The 23,227-nt window shown below is 41.2% G+C and overlaps 1 protein-coding gene across 2 annotated transcripts; it reads left to right on the forward strand.

The window, feature by feature from the left end:
* The first annotated feature begins 5,425 nt into the window (after positions 1 to 5,425).
* LOC111978714 (pituitary homeobox 3-like) lies at positions 5,426 to 22,929 on the forward strand. 2 transcript variants are annotated; one of them, XM_024008929.2, is made up of 5 exons: positions 5,426 to 5,651; positions 8,154 to 8,207; positions 14,615 to 14,741; positions 19,168 to 19,373; positions 21,202 to 22,929. In XM_024008929.2, the coding sequence occupies exons 3-5, from the start codon at positions 14,633 to 14,635 to the stop codon at positions 21,766 to 21,768; spliced, it is 882 nt and encodes a 293-aa protein (XP_023864697.1). In that variant the 5' UTR covers positions 5,426 to 5,651; positions 8,154 to 8,207; positions 14,615 to 14,632; the 3' UTR covers positions 21,769 to 22,929. The 2 variants fall into 2 exon arrangements, with proteins under 2 accessions (XP_023864697.1, XP_023864696.1); XM_024008928.2 differs by lacking the exon at positions 8,154 to 8,207 and having other exon boundaries at positions 5,427 to 5,651.
* Positions 22,930 to 23,227: the final 298 nt, after the last annotated feature.

Below are 23,227 nucleotides of genomic sequence, written 5' to 3' on the forward strand. Positions count from 1 at the left end.
ACAACATTGGAGGCGCTTATGGTAGAGAAATTAATATTCAATTCTCTGGAAACAGCTCTGGTGGACATTCCTGCAGTCAGCATGGCAATTGCACGCTCCCTCAATCTGACACATCTGTGGCAAAGTGTTGTGTGACAACTGCACATTTTAGTGTTGCCTTTTGTCCCCAGTACAAGGTGCACCTGTATAAGGATCATGCCATCATCACCTGTCAGGTGGATGAATTATCTTGGCAAAGGAGAAATGCTCATTCTCAAGGATGTTAACAATGTGTGCACAAAACTTAAGAGAAATATTTCAGCTCATGAAACATGGGACCAACACTTTACATGTCGCGTTTATTTTTGTCAGTTTATATACACTGCTCAAAAAAATTAAGGGAACACTTAAACAACACAATGTAACTCCAAGTCAATCACACTTCTGTGAAATCAAACTGTCCACTTAGGAAGCAACACTGATTGACATTAAATTTCACATGCTGTTGTGCAAATGGAAAGACAAAAGGTGGAAATTATAGGCAATTAGCAAGACACCCCCAATAAAGGAGTGGTTCTGCAGGTGGTGACCACAGACCACTTCTCAGTTCCTATGCTTCCTGGCTGGATGTTTTGGTCACTTTTGAATGCTGGGCTGTGTCACTCTAGTGTAGCATGAGACGGAGTCTACAACCCACAAGTGGCTCAGGTAGTGCAGCTCATCCAGGATGGCACATCAATGCGAGCTGTGGCAAGAAGGTTTGCTGTGTCTGTCAGCGTAGTGTCCAGAGCATGGAGGCGCTACCAGGAGACAGCCAGTAATCAGGAGACGTGGAGGAGGCGTAGAGGGCAACAACCCAGCCAGGACCGCTACCTCCGCCTTTGTGCAAGGAGGATTAGGAGGAGCGCTGCCAGAGCCCTGCAAAATGACCTCCAGCAGGCCACAAATGTGCATATGTCTGCTCAAACGGTCAGAAACAGACTCCATGAGGGTGGTATGAGGGCCGACGTCCACAGGTGGGGTTGTGCTTACAGCCCAACACCGTGCAGGACGTTTGCATTTGCCAGAGAACACCAAGATTGGCAAATTCGCCACTGGCGCCTGTGCTCTTCACAGATGAAAGCAGGTTCACACGCACATGTGACAGACGTGACAGAGTCTGGAGACGCCGTGGAGAACATTCTGCTGCCTGCAACATCCTCCAGCATGACCGGTTTGGCGTGGGTCAGTCTGTGTGTGGGGTGGCATTTCTTTGGGGGCCGCACAGCCCTCCATGTGCTCGCCAGAGGTAGCCTGACTGCCATTAGGTACCGAGATGAGATCCTCAGACCCCTTGTAGACCATATGCTGGTGCGTTTGGCCCTGGGTTCTTTCTAATGCAAGACAATGCTAGACCTCATGTGGCTGGAGGTGTCAGCAGTTCCTGCAAGAGGAAGGCATTGATGCTATGGACTGGCCCGCCCGTTCCCCAGACCTGAATCCAATTGAGCACATTGGGACAACATGTCTCGCTCCATCCACCAACGCCACGTTGCACCACAGACTGTGATGCTTTAGTCCAGGTCTGGGAGGAGATCCCTCAGGAGACCATCCGCCACCTCATCAGGAGCATGCCAGGAGTTGTAGGGAGGTCATACAGGCACGTGGAGGCCACACACACTACTGAGCCTCATTTTGACTTGTTTTTAAGGACATTATATCAAAGTTGGATCAGCCTTTAGTGTGGTTTTCCACTTTAATTTTGAGTGTGACTCCAAATCCAGACCTCATGGTTGATAAATTTGATTTCCATTGATAATTTTTGTGTGATTTTTAGTCAGCACATTCAACTATGTAAAGAAAAAAGTATTTAATAAGAATGTTTCATTCATTCAGATCTAGGATTGTTATTTTAGTGTCCCTTTATTTTTTTGAGCAGTGTATATAAATCAGCAAAAATAAACATCTTCTCACTGTCAACTGCGTTTATTTTTAGCAAACTTAAGAAGTGTAAATATTTGTATGATCATAACAAGATTCAACAACTGAGACATAAACTGAACAAGTTCCACAGACATGTGACTAACAGAAATGGAATATATGTCCTGAACAAAGGGGGGATAAAAATCAAAAGTAACAGTATCTGGTGTGGCCACCAGCTGCATTAAGTACTGCAGGCATCTCCTCCTTATGGACTGCACCAGATTTTCCAGATCTTGCTGTGAGATATTACCCCATCTTCCACCAAGGCACCTGCAAGTCCCCGGACATTTCTGGGGGAATGGCCTAGCCCTCAGCTTCCGATCCAACAGGTCCCAGACATGTTCAATGGGATTGAGATCCGGGCTCTTCGCTGGCCATGGCAGAACACTGACATTCCTGTCTTGCAGGAAATCACGCACAGAACGAGCAGTATGGCTGGTGGCATTGTCATGCTTGAGGGTCATGTCAGAATGAGCCTGCAGGAAGGGTACCACATGAGGGAGGAGGATGTCTTCCCTATAACGCACAACGTTGAGATTGCTTGCAATGACAACAAGCTCAGTCCGATGATGCTGTAACACACCACCCCAGATCACGACGGACCCTCCACCTCCAAATTGATCCTGCTCCAGAGTACAGGCTCAGTGTAATGCTCATTCCTTCGACGATAACGCGAATCCGACCATCACCCCTGGTGAAACAAAACCGTGACTCGTAGGCGAAGAGCACTTTTTGCCAGTCCTGTCTGGTCCAGCGACGGTTGGTTGTGCCAATAGGCGACGTTGTTGCCGGTGATGTCTGGTGAGGACTGCCTTACAACAGGCCTACAAGCCCTCAGTCCAGCCTCTCTCAGCCTCTTGTGGACAGTCTGAGCACTGATGGAGGGATTGTGCGTTCCTGGTGTAACTCGGGCAGTTGTTGTTGCCATCCTGTGCCTGTCCCGCAGAGTGTGATGTTCGGATGTACCGATCCTGTGCAAGTGTTGTTACATGTGGTCTGCCACTACGAGGACGATCAGCTGTCTGTCTGTCTTAGGCATCTCACAGTACAGACATTGCAATTTATTGCCCTGGCCACATTCTGCAGTCGCTCATGCTCGTTGCAGCATGCCTAAGGCACGTTCACGCAGATGAGCAGGGGCCCTAGGCATCTTTCTTTTAGTGTTTTTTAAAGTCAGTAGAAACACCTCTTTAGTGTCCTAAGTTTTCATAACTGTGACCTTAATTGCCTACCGTCTGTAAACTGTTAGTGTCTTAACGACCGTTCCCCAGGTGCATGTTTGTTAATTGTTTATGGTTCACAAGAATGGGAAACAGTGTTTAAACCCTTTACAATGAAGATCTGTGAGGTTATTTTGATTTTTACGAATTATCTTTGAAAGACAGGGTCCTGAAAAAGGGACGTTTCTTTTTTTGCTGAGTTTATTTACACAATGTGCAAGTTCAAAATTGGGTTGTGCATCAACAAGTTCTGTTGTTATGTCAGTCACTGACAGACTGAATTAGCCATGTCAGATTGGTAAATTAGTCTAGCCAGCTATCCAAACTTGTGTTAATCATGGCTGAATACTGACCGGTCACGTGCTGAGGGGCCCTAACCTCCAGGAGGCCCCCATTGATTTTGTTAGTCACTCTCCCTCAGATTTCCTTTACAAGGTGTAAGTCATGGCAAAATGTGTAGAATTGCAGGAAATTTGCATTCAAAAGTACATTTCTCTATGCTGTCAAGAGTGAGGGCCACTCAAATGTTTTGTCCGCTAGGGGGGAGATGGGCCACAACCAAATGTCGCTTAGGGCCCCCAAAAGGCTAAAGTTGGCCCTGTTGACAACCCTCAATACTTGATTAGCCAAACCTAAAACTGTCACTTTATAGGCTACATGGTATACACATACAGCGCATTCATTAAGTATTCAGACCCCTTCACTTTTTGTTACAGCCTTATTTTAAAAGTGAATCTACACAATCTACAGACAATACTTCATAATGACAAAGCAAAAACAGGTTTTTCGAAATGTTTGCACATTTATTAAAAATAAAAGATCAAATTTACATAAGTATTCAGACCCTTTACTAAGTACTTTCTTTAAGAACCTTTGGCAGTGATTACAGCATCGAGGCTTCTTTAATATGGTGCTACAAGCTTGGCACACCTGTATTTGGGGAATCGTGGTACAGCTATTTTCAGGTTTCTCCAGAGATGTTCGATCGGGTTCAAGTGCTGCAGAGATGGTTGTCCTTCTGGAAGGTTCTCCCATCTCCACAGAGGAACTCTGGGGCTCTGTCAGAGTGACCATCGAGTTCTTGGTCACATCCCTGACCAATGCCCTTCTCCCCAATTGCTGAGTTTGCCGGGGTGGCCAGCTCTAGGAAGAGTCTTGGTGGTTCCAAACTTCTTCCATTTAAGAATGATAGAGGCCTCTGTGTTCTTGGGGACCTTCAATGCTGTATCATTTGTTGGTACCCTTCCCCAGATCTGTGCCTAAACACAATCCTGTCTGGGAGCTCTCTGGACAATTCCTTCGACCTCATGGCTTGGTTTTGGCTCTGACATGCACTGTCAACTGTGGGACCTTATATAGACAGGTGTGTGCCTTTCCAAATCATGTCCAATCGATCGAATTTACCACAGGTGGACTCCAATCAAGTTGTAGAAACATTGCATGGATGATCAATGGAAACAGGATGCACCTGAGCTCAATTTCGAGTATTATAGGAAAAGGTCTGAATCCTTATGTAAATAAGCTATTTCTGTTACTTATTTTTAATACATTTGCCAAAATTTCTGAAACCTGTTTTCGTGTAGAGGAAAAAATATCAATTTTTATCAATTTTGGAATTCCACAAAATGTGGGAAAAAGTCTAGGAGTCTGTATCAATATATATTTTTTGTTTAACTACGCAAGTCAGTTAAGAAGACGTTCTTATTAACAATGACTGCCTACCATGTTCAGGGGCAGAACAACAGACTTGTCAGCGCGGGGAATTGACCCAGCAACCTTTTGGTGACTGCCCTTACGCTCTAACCACTAGGCTACCTGCCGCCCCGAAGATGACACATCCAAACAAAAAACGTAAATATTGTAGTACGTTTTTTGTAACGATTTTTTTTTAAATACTAAAAAAAATACCCTGGACACACTGAAATTACGTTGAACCAACGTGGGATAGACGTTGAATCGACGTTTGTGTGAATTGGCTACTTTGACTCGGATGGATATCAGCTGGACTAATCGAAACGCAATGCAAGCCGAGGCTACAGAGGAAAGTGTTGGGTAGAGGGCGCATTCGTGTGAGAGTGCATGCATGGCTGCAAGATAAAGCGATGTAGAGCGCGCGAGAGAGAGAGTTTGTGTGTGTGCGTGCGTGCGTGCGTGCTTTAGTGCGTGGGGGTTCCTTGCGCACGAGCGTGCACTGTGTGGGTTGTGGGGGACAAGTAAAAGCTGTGAAGTGAAGTGGGCAGTCCTTTCTGTAGTGGACTTGTCGCACAAGATATTTAGCATAAAGTCATTCCCCCCGCTGTATGGGGTTCAGGCTTTCACTCTTCGACTGCCTTCATGTCTGACAACATTGAAAGAAGGAAACTGTCACTTTTTTACTTTACAGCCGGAGGAACTTCATGTCAGCAGCATCTCATTCGGACAATCATTAACCTATACATCAAGCTTGCCTTTTCGGGGGATTAATTTAACCAGACCAGACCAGGATTTCATGTAAGTGCGCGTATGATAGTTTCATTCTCCCAGTAAACTTCAAACGTCATGGTTGTGTCTGACTGAATGTTATGTCAGCATGTGCATTAGCATGTGCATTAGGCAAGCGAATTAGACTAGACTAGATCACCATTGTTTGAACCATCATGTAAATCCATAACGAAGCCTATAGCTACATCACATAGTGGGTTGCTAGTCTTAAACATAGCCAGGCTACCTCACGAACTCAAACTTTACCAGCAAGTTACTCTGATGCGATGGACTAAAAGTATAGGCTACTCGTTAACACCTTTACCATGATTTAGGTGGTTAAACGTATTGAGCAGAGCAGGGTAAATAAATAGATTCATGTTTACAGTTTACTTTAGCTCATTATTCATGATGATGAAGATGATGATGACCTGTCACATCACATCTGTCCAGCACTTACAAACTCAAAGTTGTGTGATAAGAGTGCTCAATGTTACTATAACCAAATGTGCATGTCCTAGCTGAATGAAACAAACATCTATTAGGCCTAGCCTGTTTACTTTGACAATAAAACTGGAAATGTAGACCACAATTTATCTAACATTAGAGTGTAATTTTGGCATTGATTCATGTCTTCAGTAGATTTTAGGGGATACACTTTTTAAACCTTGCATCTGCTCCTCTTGTGAATTGTTAATTTGCTTTAATTAAGTTAACATAAGTCACAGTTTCCATCCTTATAAATCTAAATAAAATAGTTTTCTGGAACAAATATGCTGTATGGTAGAGTTAGTAGGCCTATGTCAGCATTGATCGGAATATATAACACATTTTGCTCATTGTTTGTCCAAATTATAAGTGCTTTCGAAATGCTATGCATTAATTCCGGTGTGGCTCCGGCGGTAGGTCATGGCGCTTGCCAGGCCAGGGTTGGGGTTTCGATACCCACGAGGGACTGGTACAAATACTTTCGAAAATGTATGTGCATGTTACTGTAAATTATTGATACGTGCTTCTGCTAAAAATGTATTCTTATTTACAATGACGGCCTATCGGGGAACAGTGGGTTAACTGCCTTGTTCAGGGGTAGAACGACATATTTTTACATTGTCAGCTCAGGGATTCGATCCAGCAACTTTTCGGTTACTGGCCCAACGGTCTAACCACTAAATCACCACAATGTAAAAACACATAGTTAAGTTTTGACTTACATGGGAGAGCGCTCTCTGTGAGAATATGTCTTAGGTCAAAAAATATTTGAGGGTCTATCCGAAATTGATAGGTGGCAGGTGCTCCCGATCCACAAGAAAGAAAAACACAGTTTCTACCCTCTGCCCGCTCCGGTCTAGGCCTCGGAACTCTCTCCGTACAAACATGCGTGCGTGCACTCACTCTCCCCTGAACATAAACGTATTCAGTTTATTTCCTTTGTTATGACGAATTTATAGCAAATTAAACATTATATTAAAGTAACAAAACAGGCCTATAAAGAACGCACTGCTATTGTTTCATATAGGCTAACAATCCTTTGTTGGGTCTATCCATGTGTGTGGCCTATTTGCCTATCTGCGTAACAAAATGGAAAACATATATCTAAAGAGGATATACCTGACGAATTCAACTTTATTTAGCCTACTTATTTAGCCTACATTTAGCCTACATTCTAACTATATAGATGTTTACAATAATTAATATATTATTTAGAGAGATGCCATACAGAAATGTGAATAAATTGACGTGACAATTAAAATTTATTTAGCCTTTGCTAGCAACGTGTCTTAAACATCTTGGCCTAGATATGGTAGATCTATATACATTTATATATACATATACATATATATATATACCACAAATATATATATATACAGATATATACAGATATTTATTGAGTGTGAATAAGAAAAAAACAGCCTACAACGTTGAACTGATTTGCACATCTGCAACAAGTGTCACTCCATTAATTCGATTTTACTCAAGGTCATATGGCCAACCATTATAATTTATTTAACAAGTGATATGGCACCAAGATTGCATTATTTAGGCCGTGCAACTTTTTAATTGCATGTTATTTTGTGGTTTTCAGTCTGACATGTACCACCTCACAAGTGAAGTTAAAGATCAAGGGCATATCAGATGAGATCATTTGACTGTATTGTAAATAATATATTTGTATTACGGAATCATCCGGTTTTGAAATTAAAACCACTGAGCTGTTTGAACGAAAGATTTTGGCGTAGTCTATTCTGTTAATTCAGCGACAAAGCATGGAATACTGTTGAATTAAACTGCGACAAGGGATAGGCCTATAATTTAGGGTGCAAGTGCAAGCATGCCTTCCAAATAACCTATTATTCTCGGTCTTATAATTTTCACTTGTAAAATGTGATCATGCTATGGGCCTCAGCCATGTGACAGTTAGCCTAAAAGTTGTTTCTTATATGCCTATTCATTGTTGAAATTGTTTAATTGTCCCTACGTAGTAGACTACTTGTTAACTGACTTGATCGCACTGCTTTGCTTTCTCTTGGCCAGGTCGCAGTTGGAAATGAGAACTTGTACTCAACTGGCCTACCTGGTTAAATAAAGGTGAAATAAAAATGTATTTAAAACATTTAAAAAAAAATTGGCCTGATTTTGCATTACATTTTGCATACATTTCATTCAAAATATATATAATTATTATTCGATTCTATGAGCGATAGATATAGTAGGCTATAACTGATATTTTGAATTGCTCCTCTTTCAGATTGCTTTCTGTTTCTTAATTGAAAATGTTTTATTGTGAATATGAATGCCTAGGCAAAGCTATAACGTTTTTCACAAAGGCCTATCAGCCCAATCAACTGTCATTTATTGGCAAATAATCTGTAATAAAACATTTATATTAATGATAATAATAGCCTATAATAAAACGTATCATTATTATTATTATATGGACTTTATAACATCGAATTAACATGGATAGCATTACTATCCATTGACTAACTTGGAGTTTGAGAAATCCGAGTTTGTTGTGCGCATGTTGAGAAACTTCGCTTTGACCCTCCCAGTCATATGCAAATGTTTGTTAGGAGGGGAGAAATTAACATCTACAAACATTGGGCCGAAATTCCATCTGCCGCCTCCTCGAGGAGGCCTTTAATAAATTCTCAGACAGCAAAGTGACATACATCTTAATCAAGTCTTAATCCAGGGAATTAATTCTCAACGCGTTTTTATGAATAATTCCAAGGCATGCACAAGTCGTGGAAATGTAAGCAGTGAGCCTCTGCCTTACCAACAGATGGACCCACCAATCTTCGGAAAAATGAGAGGATTTCTGCTTCCATTATTTTTTATTATTAGATATATATTTTAATGAGCCCGGTGTTGTACTGCTTAAGGCACTCTACTTATGCAAACTACACACCCCATCTCGCATCGACTCCTACTTAATGTTGATTTGCTCAGTTGAACACGAGTATACTTCATTCAGTTCATAAGACTATGAGTAAACATACACTTCCATCTGTGGTCACATCAATGTTTTACGCTGTATTAAAGCCATCGTTGAGACAGAAAACAGAGGAACACAGAGATGGAATTTGGATGCAAAAGTGGTGGTGATCCCAAAATGAACATTGCATGGTGCACGAGCACGAGCGCAAGCCCTTAGAACAAATCAGGGTACTTCTAATAAAGTACCAAGTTCACTCAGTGAATTGCTATGGGTTATGTTTGTCAGACGAGCAATTTGCCTGTAACATTTCAGCATAGCAGGTTACGATCAAGAATCTGTTACAGCTCTATCAACATAGTAGGCCTATAAATGTCAAATATTGTCAAATGTCTTTACAACTGTACTTGATTTGTAGACCATTGAACAACAACAAAATAATGATCTAACCTGACTATGAATAGTATCATCATTTGCTGTAAGGATTCCAATTGTAATATATTACTCTACTGGATTGACATCACTCATTTCAATGGGTGAGCAAGGCTATGTACAGTCTGTCTCTATTACGAGTAACTTATGGATGAAGTTGAAATAGAGTGCAAAATAATCAGTCATCCTCAACTCTAGGCCTACATATTTATACAAATTTCTTTAATAAATTAAACGAGCCACCATGGTGAAATTGTAATATTTATATAGACGTTAGGTGAAGTAATTCATTGATATTGTGACAGATGTTGTCAAATATGAACGGAAATGATTGGTATAATTAACCAAGGCACCTTTATAAAATGTATGCACTTGCAACTAAATAACACACCATTATTTATTGAACTGGGGACATCCCATACAGGGTCTCTTGAAATTCATAAAAGCTTATTTTCAGTTATATCCATGTGTCTTTGTTAGGCCCATCACCATGATGGGTTGTTGGCCTTATCTAAATCTAGCGAAGGGACTTCATTTGGAATACAAAATATGTCATATCGTGCCTCGGAAGGAGGCACTGATACCTTGTTCTAGACTAAATGCGGGCGTGCGTCACCCGCACTCTCTGCCAAGCTGCCCAGCCTCTGTCAGCACTGCTATGACACGGTCCCATACATCACTGTCAAAGGATATGTATCTGACAGTGTCATATTCATATTTCTGACCAAAATACTGGACTTCTCTGGTGGCGTAGCCTATACACAAAGGACAGCAGCTGTTGCTCTCTTTCAGGCAAGTAGCCTCTGAGTTTTTCGGTGGGTTGCTTTGCAATGAGATTGGATGCGTTCTTTTTCAGTTTAGGTCTTGGTTGTAGACCAAACGGATATGTCTTTGGCCCATACCAGATTTTTGATTTCAACAACCTTACATTGCATTTTTAACAAGCTTACACAATAGAGAATCCTAAGCAGTAATTATATTTGATGACTTAAATGTACTTAATGATAAGCAATGTTACTTTTGTATTGACCTCAGATAAATATTTTATATCAAAGTTGAAACAATCAACTGAAATACCATTTGACCTGCAAGTCAACTATAACCCACAAAACCAGAACCTTATTAGTACTATCGCCTCAACGCAAAATAAGTATATTTTGTAAAGCAATCTCTCTGTGAGATTTGACCTTATCCGCAATCTCACTTCTCACCTATGGGCCAGAACAAAGCCTTTGGGAAAGAAACTAACACCATAGAATAATTCCAAAATGCTTTATATTTTGTGAAGGATCGCTTTGGCATGGCTCTTTTCACATGTCAAATTATACCTGTATTAGTGCAATAAGCACATGATCACAACACTGCCCCCTGTGTCTCCCATGCAGTTGTGATTGGATATGGGCTTACAAGGTCTTTACTCTTCAAAAGCATTGACGGATTGTTACATGTATAAGTCATGGATGATCTATGTCATGTCATAAACTAAGGGTGACGGTACAATAGGTGTACTGTGATTTATAATACACAATAAGGATTCTAAAACATTGAGGACTACATTGGCATAAGAATGTATTGATATTTCTCTACTTGTACCAAACAGCATAACGTTTTATATTTCATAATGAGATACTAAATTATAACTGCTAAAAACATGATGCAATGAAACTTTAAAAAATGCTTGAACATAAGTGTATATTTTTAGTTGAACTCTTGTCTTCTGTTGCTTTTTCCATCATGGTGAATGCAAATCTTAAAGTGTCGACCAACATGACATATCATAAACACTTGTTTTATTCCTGCAGTTCTTCAACTCTTTGAAGTGGAATACAAATATGTTGATAGGCGTACATGTATGGAGATGTGCATAAAGAACACAGCACGAGGCTTCATCATGTACACTCTTAGAAAAAAGGGTTCCAAAGGGGTTCTTCGGCTGTCCCCGCAGGAGAACCCTTTTTGGTTCCTGGGAGAACCCTTTTTGGTTTCACGTAGAACCCTTTTGGGTTCCATGTAGAACACTCTGTGGAAAGGGTCCTATGTGGAACCAAAAAGGGTTCTTCAAAGGGTTCTCCTATGGGAACAGCAGAAGAACCCTTTTAGGTTCTAGATAGCACGTTTTTCTGAGTGTAGGGCTTCTTCTAAGATCTCTGGGGCAGAGACACTCGCATAGAGGAGCAGATTGCTGTCAGGGATATTCTGTAGAAATGGAAAGAATTCGGGGAAACGGAAATACAGCTAGTATTTGCTTGATATGATTAATCAGTTTGAGGATTTATTGTGTTTACCATTCAAACTGAGAACAAGCTGTCCAAGTTAGTCTGCAAATTCTGATGGTCAGCAAGTTGGTTGATCAGATCAGAGCCCCCACTCAGTACCGTACTTGTACTTGAATGAAAATGACTGGGAAATGTGGTTCAAATCATATCAAATCAAATGTTATTTGTCACATGCACTGTGAAATGCTTACTTACGAGCCCTTAACCAAAAGTGCAGAGTTTTTAAAAAGTAGGTAGGAAACATTTTATTAAAGGAAATTAAAGGAAATATAGTAACAAAATAAAATAACAATAACAAGGCTATATACAAGGGGTACCGGTATTGAGTCAATGTGCAGGGATTAGTCAAGGTGATTGTGGTAATATGTACATGTAGGTAGGTGTAACATGACTACTGTAGGCTTAGATAATAAACAGAGAGTAGCAGCAGCGTATGTGAAGAGTGTGAAGGAATGTGAATGCAAATGTGTGTGTGTGTGTGTGTGTGTGTGTGTGTGTGTGTGTGTGTGTGTGGCGTCAATATGCATGTGCGTGTGTGTTTTGTCTCTGTGTCCGTGTGTGTGTATGTATGTCCGTGTGTGTGTGTTGGGAGTGTCAGTGTAGTATGTGTGAGTGTGTGGTTATAGCCCAGTGAGTGTACATCGAGCCTGTGCAAGAGAGTCAGTGCAAAAAATAAAAAATACATTCGAATAAAAAAAGGGGATCAAAGCAAATAGTCTGGGTATCCATTTGAATAATTGTTCAGCAGTCTTATAGCTTGGGGGGTAGAAGCTGTTAAGGAGCATTTTGGTCCAGACTTGGCACTCTGGTACCGCTTGCCGTGCGGTAGCAGAGAGAACAGTCTATGACTTGGGAGGCTGGAGATCTTTTTGAGGATCCGAGGTCCCATGACAAATCTTTTCAGCCTCCTGAGGGGGAATAGGTGTTGTCGTGCCCTCTTCACGACTGTCTTGGTGTGTTTGGACCATGATAGGTCCTTAGTGATGTGGACGTCAAGGAACTTGAAGCTCACTTTAAGTTTGACATTTAACTGCATGTTTCTCCAGTGAGTATCCAGCTCAAGTGAGTGAGGTTTGATGTTATGCCACTATGGGCCACCATGTGATTCGTTCACATCATAGTTCACAGAGACACACCAGAGGAGTCAAAGGGTGCACAGCTAATGAGGGGCTTATAGAGTGACAGAGACCGGCATGAAGAAGGCTGATTTAAATACATGCATACACACATAAACAGTCAAATCAGATTTTAAAAAATGATAAAAATACACCTTATGTATCAGCGGGAACTGTGATGAGACACACACACAGATAACATAAGCCCTATACATACAGATACACATGTACTTTGTGTTGTCATGTGTGGTAGTAGAGTAGTGGCCTGAGTGCACACACTTAATGTGTTGTGAAATCTGTTGTGAAATGTAATTTAATGTTTTTAATTGTACTGTATATAACTGCCTTCATTTTGCTGAACCACAGTACAAATGCACACAAACACACACACACACACACACACACAAACACACATACGCCGTCACTTATGGCACATGGTTGAGGCAGTGTTACTACAATAATTTTTGTACAAGGCAAAGACCAATTAGCTCCAATTTGAGAACGCCTGGAAAGGGGTTGAGAGGCGGCTAAGTGGATTGGAACCTACCCCCGTCGTTAAACGTAACACGACATCATAAATATCAAGAAGCTTTGAGGGAGCGATTGTGTCCCCCATATCTTCAAGGTGTTAACTACGCTTGTATAAATAAACGACCTGTTATTTTAGGCTTCATTGCGTATCAGCCTCCCTCACGAGGATGCTATTCGGGTCATATATTTTACCACTATAACTCCAAATGAACAAAAATAGAACTAACAGTAACAGAACACATTCGTAGTTATTACAACGTAATATAGGCCGACATTTAGCGTGCGTTCGTAAATTCACTCTGGCTATCTACTCCGATTTCAGAGCACTCTCATCTGATTGTGCGAGAGCGCAGAATAACTGACAATTTACGAACAGGCAACACCCGTGGAATCTGACCCATGTCAGTAAACGTCGACAAAAAAACGCCATTAAACTGTTGCAGGCAGCACAGTTACAGTCACCAGCGCTCTAGATAACATTAAAACAGCCTAACCAGCTCTCCTAGTACGAGTAAAATGTTCAGAGTGGGGTGTTCTCTTATTTGTGTCTGGAAGTAGCTAGCAAGCTAGCCAATTTTAGCCAGTTAGCTTGGGTGCTTGACTGCTGTTGAGGCCAGAACGCTAAGATCAACTCTACGCTCCTATAGTGAAACGATCTGAATTTACGAACGGACAATCTGACATCGCTCTGAATTTACGAATGCCCAGAGCGCACTATGAGGGCAGTGAATTTACGAACACACCCTTAATCGAATAGGTAGGCTATTTCAGAGATCGTCTTGTATCATGAATAAAGTCCACCAGCAACGTGAATGTTATCAAAATATGAGAATATTCTAAATCCTGCTCATACTGTAGCCTACATGATTAGCACTAGCAGTTTGTAAAGATTTTACCACGTAAAGGAAGTGTGATATGCATAGTTATTCCCTAGTTAATCTGTGTTGATATTGAAATGTAAAACATGCTGTAGGCCTAAAACATTTTAACTGTCCAAGCATTTGTTATATTACAATTCAGGCTTATTATAAAAATTATTATCAACATAATTATTGTAATCATTTCTTGTTCTTTCAAGTTGTTTATTTTTCTAGTTGTTTATTTTGTATTGTCAATTAGGTTGGAGGCCAAAAGTGAGGTGAGGATGCTTGTATTATGTTGCCATATTGATTTATGCTGAAATGTATTGCCTTGCTGTTGCAGAGCCTGGAGGCCGGGGTTATGGATTTTAACCTTCTGACGGACAGTGAAGCCCGTAGCCCGGCGCTATCGCTCTCGGACTCCGGGACCCCACAACATGATCAGGGATGCAAAGGCCAAGACAACAGCGGTTAGTTTCCACGTATACCATGCATATACATTAAAGGAGTGTTTGACCGATGTCCTCAGACTGAAATTGCGGATGAATAGGCTTAGGCTATATGTTCATGCATGTAGGCCGACCAATCAAACACTTGTATAATAATAGGCCTAATAATAATAGCCTAATATAATAATAATAATACGATTAATAAGATTAATCATAATCATAAAAACAACATCACGATGCTTTTCTAAAGTTGTTTATAGCTTGCAATACCTATTATTATTGTAGCCAATAGTGTCCGTAATTATATGTGGATATCAATGTAATGATATTAATTGGCTTGCTTCTTAGGCTACTGTTGCCACATTTGTAATTTCTTAACTTGAATGCCAATATTATTCGAATCCAAATGTGTTATTTTGTACTGCGCATAGAAACCTATATGATTCACATTAGATACTTGTCCTTTTCCTTCATGAACTGAAATTGCAAGTTCATTCTTCACGCTTGTCTTTTATAAAGCAAGGGTTATTAACTGCGAGACTTTAATGGAAGCTACTGTAAACATCTGTCATGAACCCCTTGCGCGTTGGCGGAGAAGCAGCTTTGTGGAATTTTGGATTGTGCGTTTCTTTGCACACTGATATTTTAATCACTCTCAATTAAAACCTAGAAGCTAAAACACATAATGAACGGAAATAAGCCTAAAGTCATAGACATACAAGAATATCCTGAGCAACTATTGCTCAGGCTTGAAAGCTAAATGTCTGCCTCTGCATTTCAACAGTCTGCATGTCACTTTATAACAAATTATGCCAGAGAAAAAGCAAATATTTGTGATACCGGTGCGGTCTAATAGATGACATCTCTGTGGATCCAGCGTCTGCAACAGACCCCATAAAGTGTGACTAATGTAAACTTACTCCGAAATGGACGGTCCTGAGTGAGTGCAGGGATTTAGGAGAACGCCTAAATGTGAACCATGGATTACGCACTATAACCTAGCATCAACATAATGAGGCATAGAGGCCAAAATATCAAGTGGCAATATTTCCAATGTAGCCTACTTGTTTTGTTCACTGACTACGGAATGTTTATTCTAGAAAAGGTTTAGCTAGTTGAAATTACATGTAGAAAAATAAACAAGCAGTTCATTCATTGTTCTTTCGTGTGATATTGGATATTGTTAGAAATGTCAACCAATTAGTTATTTTTTTCAATGTCCACTTAAATGGTTATTTGTTCAGTGTATATATATTTATTAAATAAACTGTATCTCCATGATGACAGACACCTGGGCATCACCTCTGAAATATTCTATCCACTTAATTTCATTATTTAACCTTTAGGCAAGTCAGTTAAGAACAACGTCTTATTTACAATGATGGCCTACAGGGGAACAGTGGATTAACTGCCTTGTTCAGGGGCAGAATGTCAGATTTTTACCTTGTCAGCTCAGGGATTCGATCTAGAAACCCTTCTGTTACTGGCCCAACGCTCTAACCACTAGGCTACCTGCCACCCCAGAAATGTCACCCCCCCTCCCACTTCGAATTTGGCCTTATTGACTGACAAATGTCACATGGGCAATAGCACACTCAAGTGGCATCTCTGAAGTTTCAAAATGAGCAAAATGTTAATAAATGACACACATGCTGTGTAGATACAGAGGTTTGGCTACAGTAGGCTTATTTTATTCAGCCCCTTTTGATAATATACAACTTGGGAATGTATCATTTCTTTCACAAAATGAGGACACCCCTAGTGATTAGAACATGCTTCAGATTGCAGGGTCCTTGGTGCATTATGAGCAGCCTAGAGAGGCTATATTATACATCAGCATTTGTGGGTATCTATGCATGTATTTCAAAGCATGTGTGCATGCATTTGGATATATAGACACAGTATGCTGCTACATTGGTGCTTTTCTGCCTGTCCAATGGGTCAAGCATATACATTCAGATTGAATTGCCTAACAACTAAGTCTGCTGTGTGGTTGGCACTCATAAATCCCCCTCCAACAGGGCTTCAGACATTCTAGTGCTGAGAATATCTCAGCCTGTCAGGCTGAAACAACTTTCAAAGAAATATGATGAGTGGAACGGGGGCTTCTATATATGCTCCTCAATAATGCTAATTTACTGTAAAGCCCTTAAACCCATGCATTTATCATCTCGTTGCTCTAAAACTCTCTATTAGTTTTCATCATCATGTTTAGGGTCGCTCTAAAATTGAGTCAGTGTTCGACTGACATGTTGTTCCAGTGGTTAGTGGATACAGGACATTGCTTCTCCAACTGACTCTCCGACATCTCATCAGTTGTGCAAGTGGTGGTGGGGACTGACTATTATTTGGTTGGTTGGTTTGTTTGCTGGCTGATTGACTGGCAGTTTGACCAAATAAGTTGCTGTTACAAAAAGCTGCAAAGGTATACAGTATTTGCCAGACATATGCCTTCTTCTATACATTTGTACACCATGAATATATATTAGCCCGTGCACTGTAGGTGTGTGTAGTGTAGCCAATTGATTGATATGCCTGTGGCAATGTATTACACGTGAAAAACAAAACAGCTATTCATATTCATTGTATTTGCATTATGTCAGTGAGTAAAGTAACACTTTTCTACGAAGCTGTATATTCTACTTGGAGATCAAGAACAGCGTAATCCGTAATCAGAAAAAGCAAAATAAATTGACTTTATTTACTCTCATCACTGAGATTGCTTTATAGTAGGTTTTCAAGGTCTGCCCTCTTTTCTGTATTGTGACATTGGAGGGGAAATGGTTTTTGGCCAAATGATGGCTAAACCAGTGTCAGTTTACTAGTAGATAAGAGCAAAGGCCTGGTCCTATTGGTTTTTCCAGTGGCCCTGTGGAGTCTTTTAAACCCTGCTGACTATTTCTAACTGCTCCCAGAGAGCTAAGCCCTTGCCAAACAGTCCGAAACCTGCCCGGTAACAAAAGCCTGATCCCTGGGATTAGGTAGCCAACTAATTTCACTCTTTCTGTGGGGTCCTCCAATTGCGGAACTCAGATGAAGAGAGAAAGGATCTTGGGCAGACATAACATGTCTGATTGGTTCTGGTGTTAGTGCCAAGCGGGTTTCACGGGCAATTTCAATTATTGATTCATTTTAGACAACTCTGAAAAGAGGATACATAAACGCAGTCCATGAATCTTGTAATATTGCAAACAGAACTGCAAAAGTCTGAGGTGGAAACTGTTAACAATTTGGCATATTATTAGAAGAAAATATAAATAAAAACTTTTTTCAAATAGCATGGGAAAGTATGTCCATTAAGTTAATTAATTTCAAATAAAAGAGCACACCTGGTAACATGACGGTCTAAATTAGTCACAGACTATTGCCAATATGCTTTGGAGAAAACTGTGAGAAGTGTGATCACTTTTCAATGGAAAGACACTTCACTCTGTAGAGATGATTGGTGCTCTTGTGCAAAAATACTTGACAATTGAATGGGAATTGAAATATGCCTGTCATTTAGATTGAGTTAAAGTCGTACGTGCTTTCTCAACTTTTTTCCCATGCTTTAATCATTTATCCCACTACAGTCGATGTTCATGCCCCCTGCTGAAATACAATTAGTGTAATAAAAAAATCCCCATCAGAATCTGAGTCTGTTTAAGATAGAGGTATCTGTTTTTGTTTTGCATGGGCTGCGTCTCAATCCCCCACCACGGTGTTTGTCAGACCATGAGACATTGCGATAATCGGTCTTCTTACGAAAACGTCTGTGCGTAAGAACGGTTTGGCCTACAAAAACTAACATGACCACTCTATGAAAAGATGAGACTCTCACGAACGTGATGGTGTTTTCCGTTTTGCTACTGCCCCCACAAGCGTCACGGGACTCGTCTGAAATTGGTACCGCCAATGTGCCAACTTCTGTCTGTAGCGTCTGAACAGTTTGGGCTACACACTAATACTGTATGACCCCTCTATGGAAAGGTGAGACTCTCACGAACACATACATGTTTTGCTCTAGGACGACCACAAACCTCACAAGACTTGTCTGTACTGTAGGTATATATGGAAGTAGTTTAGTGCCCCAATTATTTTTTAGACATGGATCATTGAATAAAATAAAATCCTGATCTTATATCTCTCAGATATAGGTCAGACACTTTTAAAACAAACTTTCTTTGATATATTTTTTGACTATCTGTTTTCTACATGTATCAACCTGTTATTCAATGCGTTTCTATGGGCTAATAGCAGTAAGGCCAAATTCAATGTTTCATTAAATAATTTGTTAATATATTTTTTTACACCTAAAAGGATCCTAAAATTTAAAATCATATAGCTAAATGATCCTTGGTATGGCCATCTTAAAACGATTCCATATTTTAGCTTAGTAGAAAATGTAATGTATTGGGCTTGTTTTTTGTACTGATTGTAACTCTCCATCCCTGTTGTTGCCTCCCAGACACAGAGAAGTCCCACCAGAACCAAACAGATGAGTCGAACGCAGAGGACGGCTCTCTGAAGAAGAAGCAGCGCAGGCAGAGGACCCACTTCACCAGCCAGCAGCTCCAGGAGCTGGAGGCCACCTTTCAGAGGAACCGCTACCCCGACATGAGCACACGGGAGGAGATCGCCGTGTGGACCAACCTCACAGAGGCACGGGTTAGGGTGAGTCCCCCACACAATCACTACTGAGCCAATACTGAACCAGTGGTTGAGTTTTGTTATTATTTCCCCATTACATAAAACATTGGGAAAAGGTGCCCATCAGTCTGAATGCAATCCAAACCCACTTTCTTTAGGATTTAACATTTTGACTTTTACCTCTTGGGTTACCTAATAGTCATTGTTTTGAAACATGGGCTCTTTTCTACTCTAGCTATGTCATTCACCAAAACGTTTGTGGTAGTCAAGCATATTATTTCAACATAATTCTGAAGGTAAAAAGGCAATTGAAGGTACAAATGTAAAAGAGTGTACCTAGCCAGGGATTAGGTACAACAACCTAAAACTAGGCTTCACGTGTCACGCAAAGGTCAGAAGTGTGCTCAGCTCCTGACCCTAAAATGACCTAAGCCCAGTGGTTTGGTCGTCCCCCAGTGTGGAGCAGGTGGGCTCACATTCCAACGGATGACAATAAAATCACTGCCTGCCTGGCGAGTAATGGATCAAATTCATGTTGGCCAGATAAAAGGTCACATAGCACACAGTCTTGGTTGTTATTTTGAAAGAACAACAGACCACACACGGCCTGGTCCTAATGTCTAGCAGTGGCCTTTTGAGCCTCACTCGTTCCCTGCTAATCCCACATGGACGCAGATGCCCCCCTGCATATCCCGAGTACTACTCCTGTCGTCTTGATTTATGCAATTTAATGAGGAGTTTGAAGTCTTGTCTATATGAGAATAAAGAGAAAGTCCCAGCACAAAATGAACGCTCAGAGAGAAACGGAGTCGTGAGCAATGGACGTGGGTACTTTAGGTCACAGCGAGTGTCTTGTATCAGTCATTTGACAGTTTTAGGAAAGTGAGGTAAGGTTTGCCACAATCACCTCATTCACTAACCATTTGACATTCAGATGTTTCCATGATACCTAAACAACATAGCCCAAGAGTCATGTTAAAAGGCAAGAAGTCTTCCTCAATAGTGGGGTTTCCCCTACTGTCAATGGGTACCATGGAAAACTCACTGCTATGTGCACTGTACCCACACATTTAATAGTCCAGAGCATTCTATTACTATCACAACAGATGCCTGGGCTGCTGGCTGGCAGAACCACAGATTGGGGGTTTGGATGAGATACTGTATGCCTGGCACAGCGGTTCTAGATGATGAAGGGAGGGAGGGAGATTAGTTAGCCCCAGCAGTGTTAGTGGCCTTTTTACATTTAAATTAGAATAATTTACATGGGAATAATATGCATTTGATTAATACAATTAGATTTTAACTGTACATGACAGTCCATTTCTGTCATTTCTGTATTGAATTCCTATAATAGGTATATTGCCACACAATGAGGAGTTTTGAAGTCTTGTGTTTTTGAGAATTAAGAGAAAGTTCTAGCACAAAAATGAACGCTCAGAGAGAAATGAATACTTCCCCAATCGGGAACTGAATTAAGTACCTTCATTTTAGATTTGCCGAGAAAACGTTAATCCATTTGATACCCTCTAAAAATAGGACCTTAAAATGACAAAATGTGAAGACAGCTCTATAGCTTGACATTTCTTTCACTGGGAGCTTATAATTCAAATAAGTGAACCGATCGTTTTAATAAACCATGGCTAATATGACTGTTTGATGATAAACTTAGTTGCCTGGATTGTTCTTTCTTTCAGAAAGTCTACAGAGCAACAACATACTGAATCTTGCCAAAACTCTTTGAAAGATATACATTCTCAGTCATTGCATACCAATTTTTCGCACCTCACATTATGTTGAAAAGAAAAGCCCATATTATCTTGCCTTTTTCTCCTTCTCTGTTCTTCTCTCTCAGGTATGGTTTAAAAATCGCCGTGCCAAGTGGAGGAAGAGGGAGAGGAACCAGCAGGCTGAGCTGTGTAAAAACGGCTTTGGTGCCCAGTTCAATGGATTAATGCAGCCCTATGACGACATGTACTCTGGCTACACTTACAACAACTGGGCCACCAAGAGTCTGGCCAGCAGCCCACTGTCAGCCAAGAGCTTCCCCTTCTTCAACTCCATGAATGTAAGCCCCCTGTCATCCCAGCCCATGTTCTCCCCCTCCAGCTCCATCCCCTCCATGAACATGGCCTCCTCCATGGTGCCCTCGGCAGTGGCTGGGGTGGCCGGCTCGGGCCTCAACAACCTGGGCAACCTCAACAATCTCAATAGCCCCACGCTGAACTCGGTCGCAGTCACCGCCAGCACCTGCCCCTACGCCACCACCGCCAGCCCTTACATGTACAGAGACACCTGCAACTCCAGCCTGGCCAGCCTCCGGCTCAAGGCCAAGCAGCATGCCAACTTCGCCTACCCGACCGTGCAAAACACCGTGTCAAACCTAAGCCCTTGCCAGTACGCAGTGGACCGGCCGGTATGAATGACACCCACACCCACCCAGCCTGCCCTTTACCCCCCAACCACCCCTCTCAGACCCACTGACCCCCATCTTCTTCCTGGTCCCTGCCAGGCTCCATCAGTAAATCAGAGTTAACTGCACACATCACCATTACACTCTTAGAAAAATGGTTCCAAAATGGTTCTTCGGCTGTCCCCATAGGATAACCGTTTTCTGTTCCAGGTAGAACCCTTTTGGGTTCCATGTAGAACCCTCTGTGGAAAGGGTTTTACATGGGACCCAATAGGGTTCTACTTGGAACCAAAAAGGGTTCTTCAAAGGGTTCTACTATGGGGACAACCAAAGAACCCTTTTAGGTTCGATGTTTTTCTAAGAGTGTACATGGACTGGTTAAGAAAATGTTGTTTGTCTAACTGATGGTACACAACAGGAATAATCTTCAACAGTTGGAACAAATCCCCTGATGGACCACCACGCTTCAAAGAACTCTCTCAAATACGGTGAGACTTTGTTGCTGAACCGACCAACTGTTAAAAAGGATTTCTAAATTTAATCTGAGATCATTTTTTGGGACTGCATGACTAGAGTGGATTTGAAATGAAGAAAACTTGGATGCTCCAACTGCACTGGTGGTCAAACATGAAATCATTGTGACGCTTGCCACCATCACGGGAAAGGGACCTGTGGTTGCAATATGGGATAGAGGATGTATATAATGGACTTGTTTTGTTTTGTATGTGACAAAACTATCTATGAAACGTAGAACTTTGGAGATGAGAAAAGCATGTTCTTCAAGAGCAGACCCTAGATTGATGTACTATGAGTACCTCCTTTAGGAATTTTAATCTTTGTTATGAATTCCACTCACCTCAGAAGGTCAGGTGTCAAAGGTCAAATCAGAAACAAGAGAGGAGCTAGCAGAATGTAGCCTCAGAGAGTAAAAATAACCGGGAGCGGAGACAAAACAACAATTTACACATCTGTCAGAGAACCAATATCAGAAACTTTTTAAAGAAAAGCCTAAAAAAGCCATTGAATATATAAGTTTGTGTGGTGTTATAAAAAGGGAGTCCATGACTGTAAAAATGTATGTAAGAGTGCAGTTATAAAACAAGCTTTTTCCTGGTGTAGCCTGCTTTGTCTCATTAACATAATAAAAATGATCTGTTTTTATGAACAACCCATGGGCTAAAAGTGAGTACCATTGAAAGAAAGTCACCAGTTTTTCCCTTACAGGTACTGCATGTCTTCGTCTATGTTCTATGACATTAGACTGAGTGACTAACACACAGGTCCTACACACAATGTTCCCCTTGAACAAGCGTCAATGCCATGGAAACGCTGTCTAACATCCATGGCAACGTAATGCAACGGGGGACGTGGGGACTGGAGAGAGATGGTGAGATAAAGATGTTCCTGCTGCCTGGTCACTGATACGTTTGACCTACACTCTTTGAATCGACAGCCACAGCGCACTCTC

The sequence above is a fragment of the Salvelinus sp. IW2-2015 genome, linkage group LG18 (genome assembly GCF_002910315.2).
Source record: "Salvelinus sp. IW2-2015 linkage group LG18, ASM291031v2, whole genome shotgun sequence".
In the NCBI taxonomy this organism is placed as follows: Eukaryota; Metazoa; Chordata; class Actinopteri; order Salmoniformes; family Salmonidae; genus Salvelinus; species Salvelinus sp. IW2-2015.

Excerpts from the sequence above, each read along its gene's own strand:
- LOC111978714 (XM_024008929.2), top strand. The coding sequence starts at position 14,633 with ATGGATTTTAACCTTCTGACGGACAGTGAAGCCCGTAGCCCGGCGCTA. Across the intron at positions 14,742-19,167 it reads CAAAGGCCAAGACAACAGCG|ACACAGAGAAGTCCCACCAG; the intron begins GTTAGTTTCCAC and ends GTTGCCTCCCAG. Across the intron at positions 19,374-21,201 it reads TCACAGAGGCACGGGTTAGG|GTATGGTTTAAAAATCGCCG; the intron begins GTGAGTCCCCCA and ends CTTCTCTCTCAG.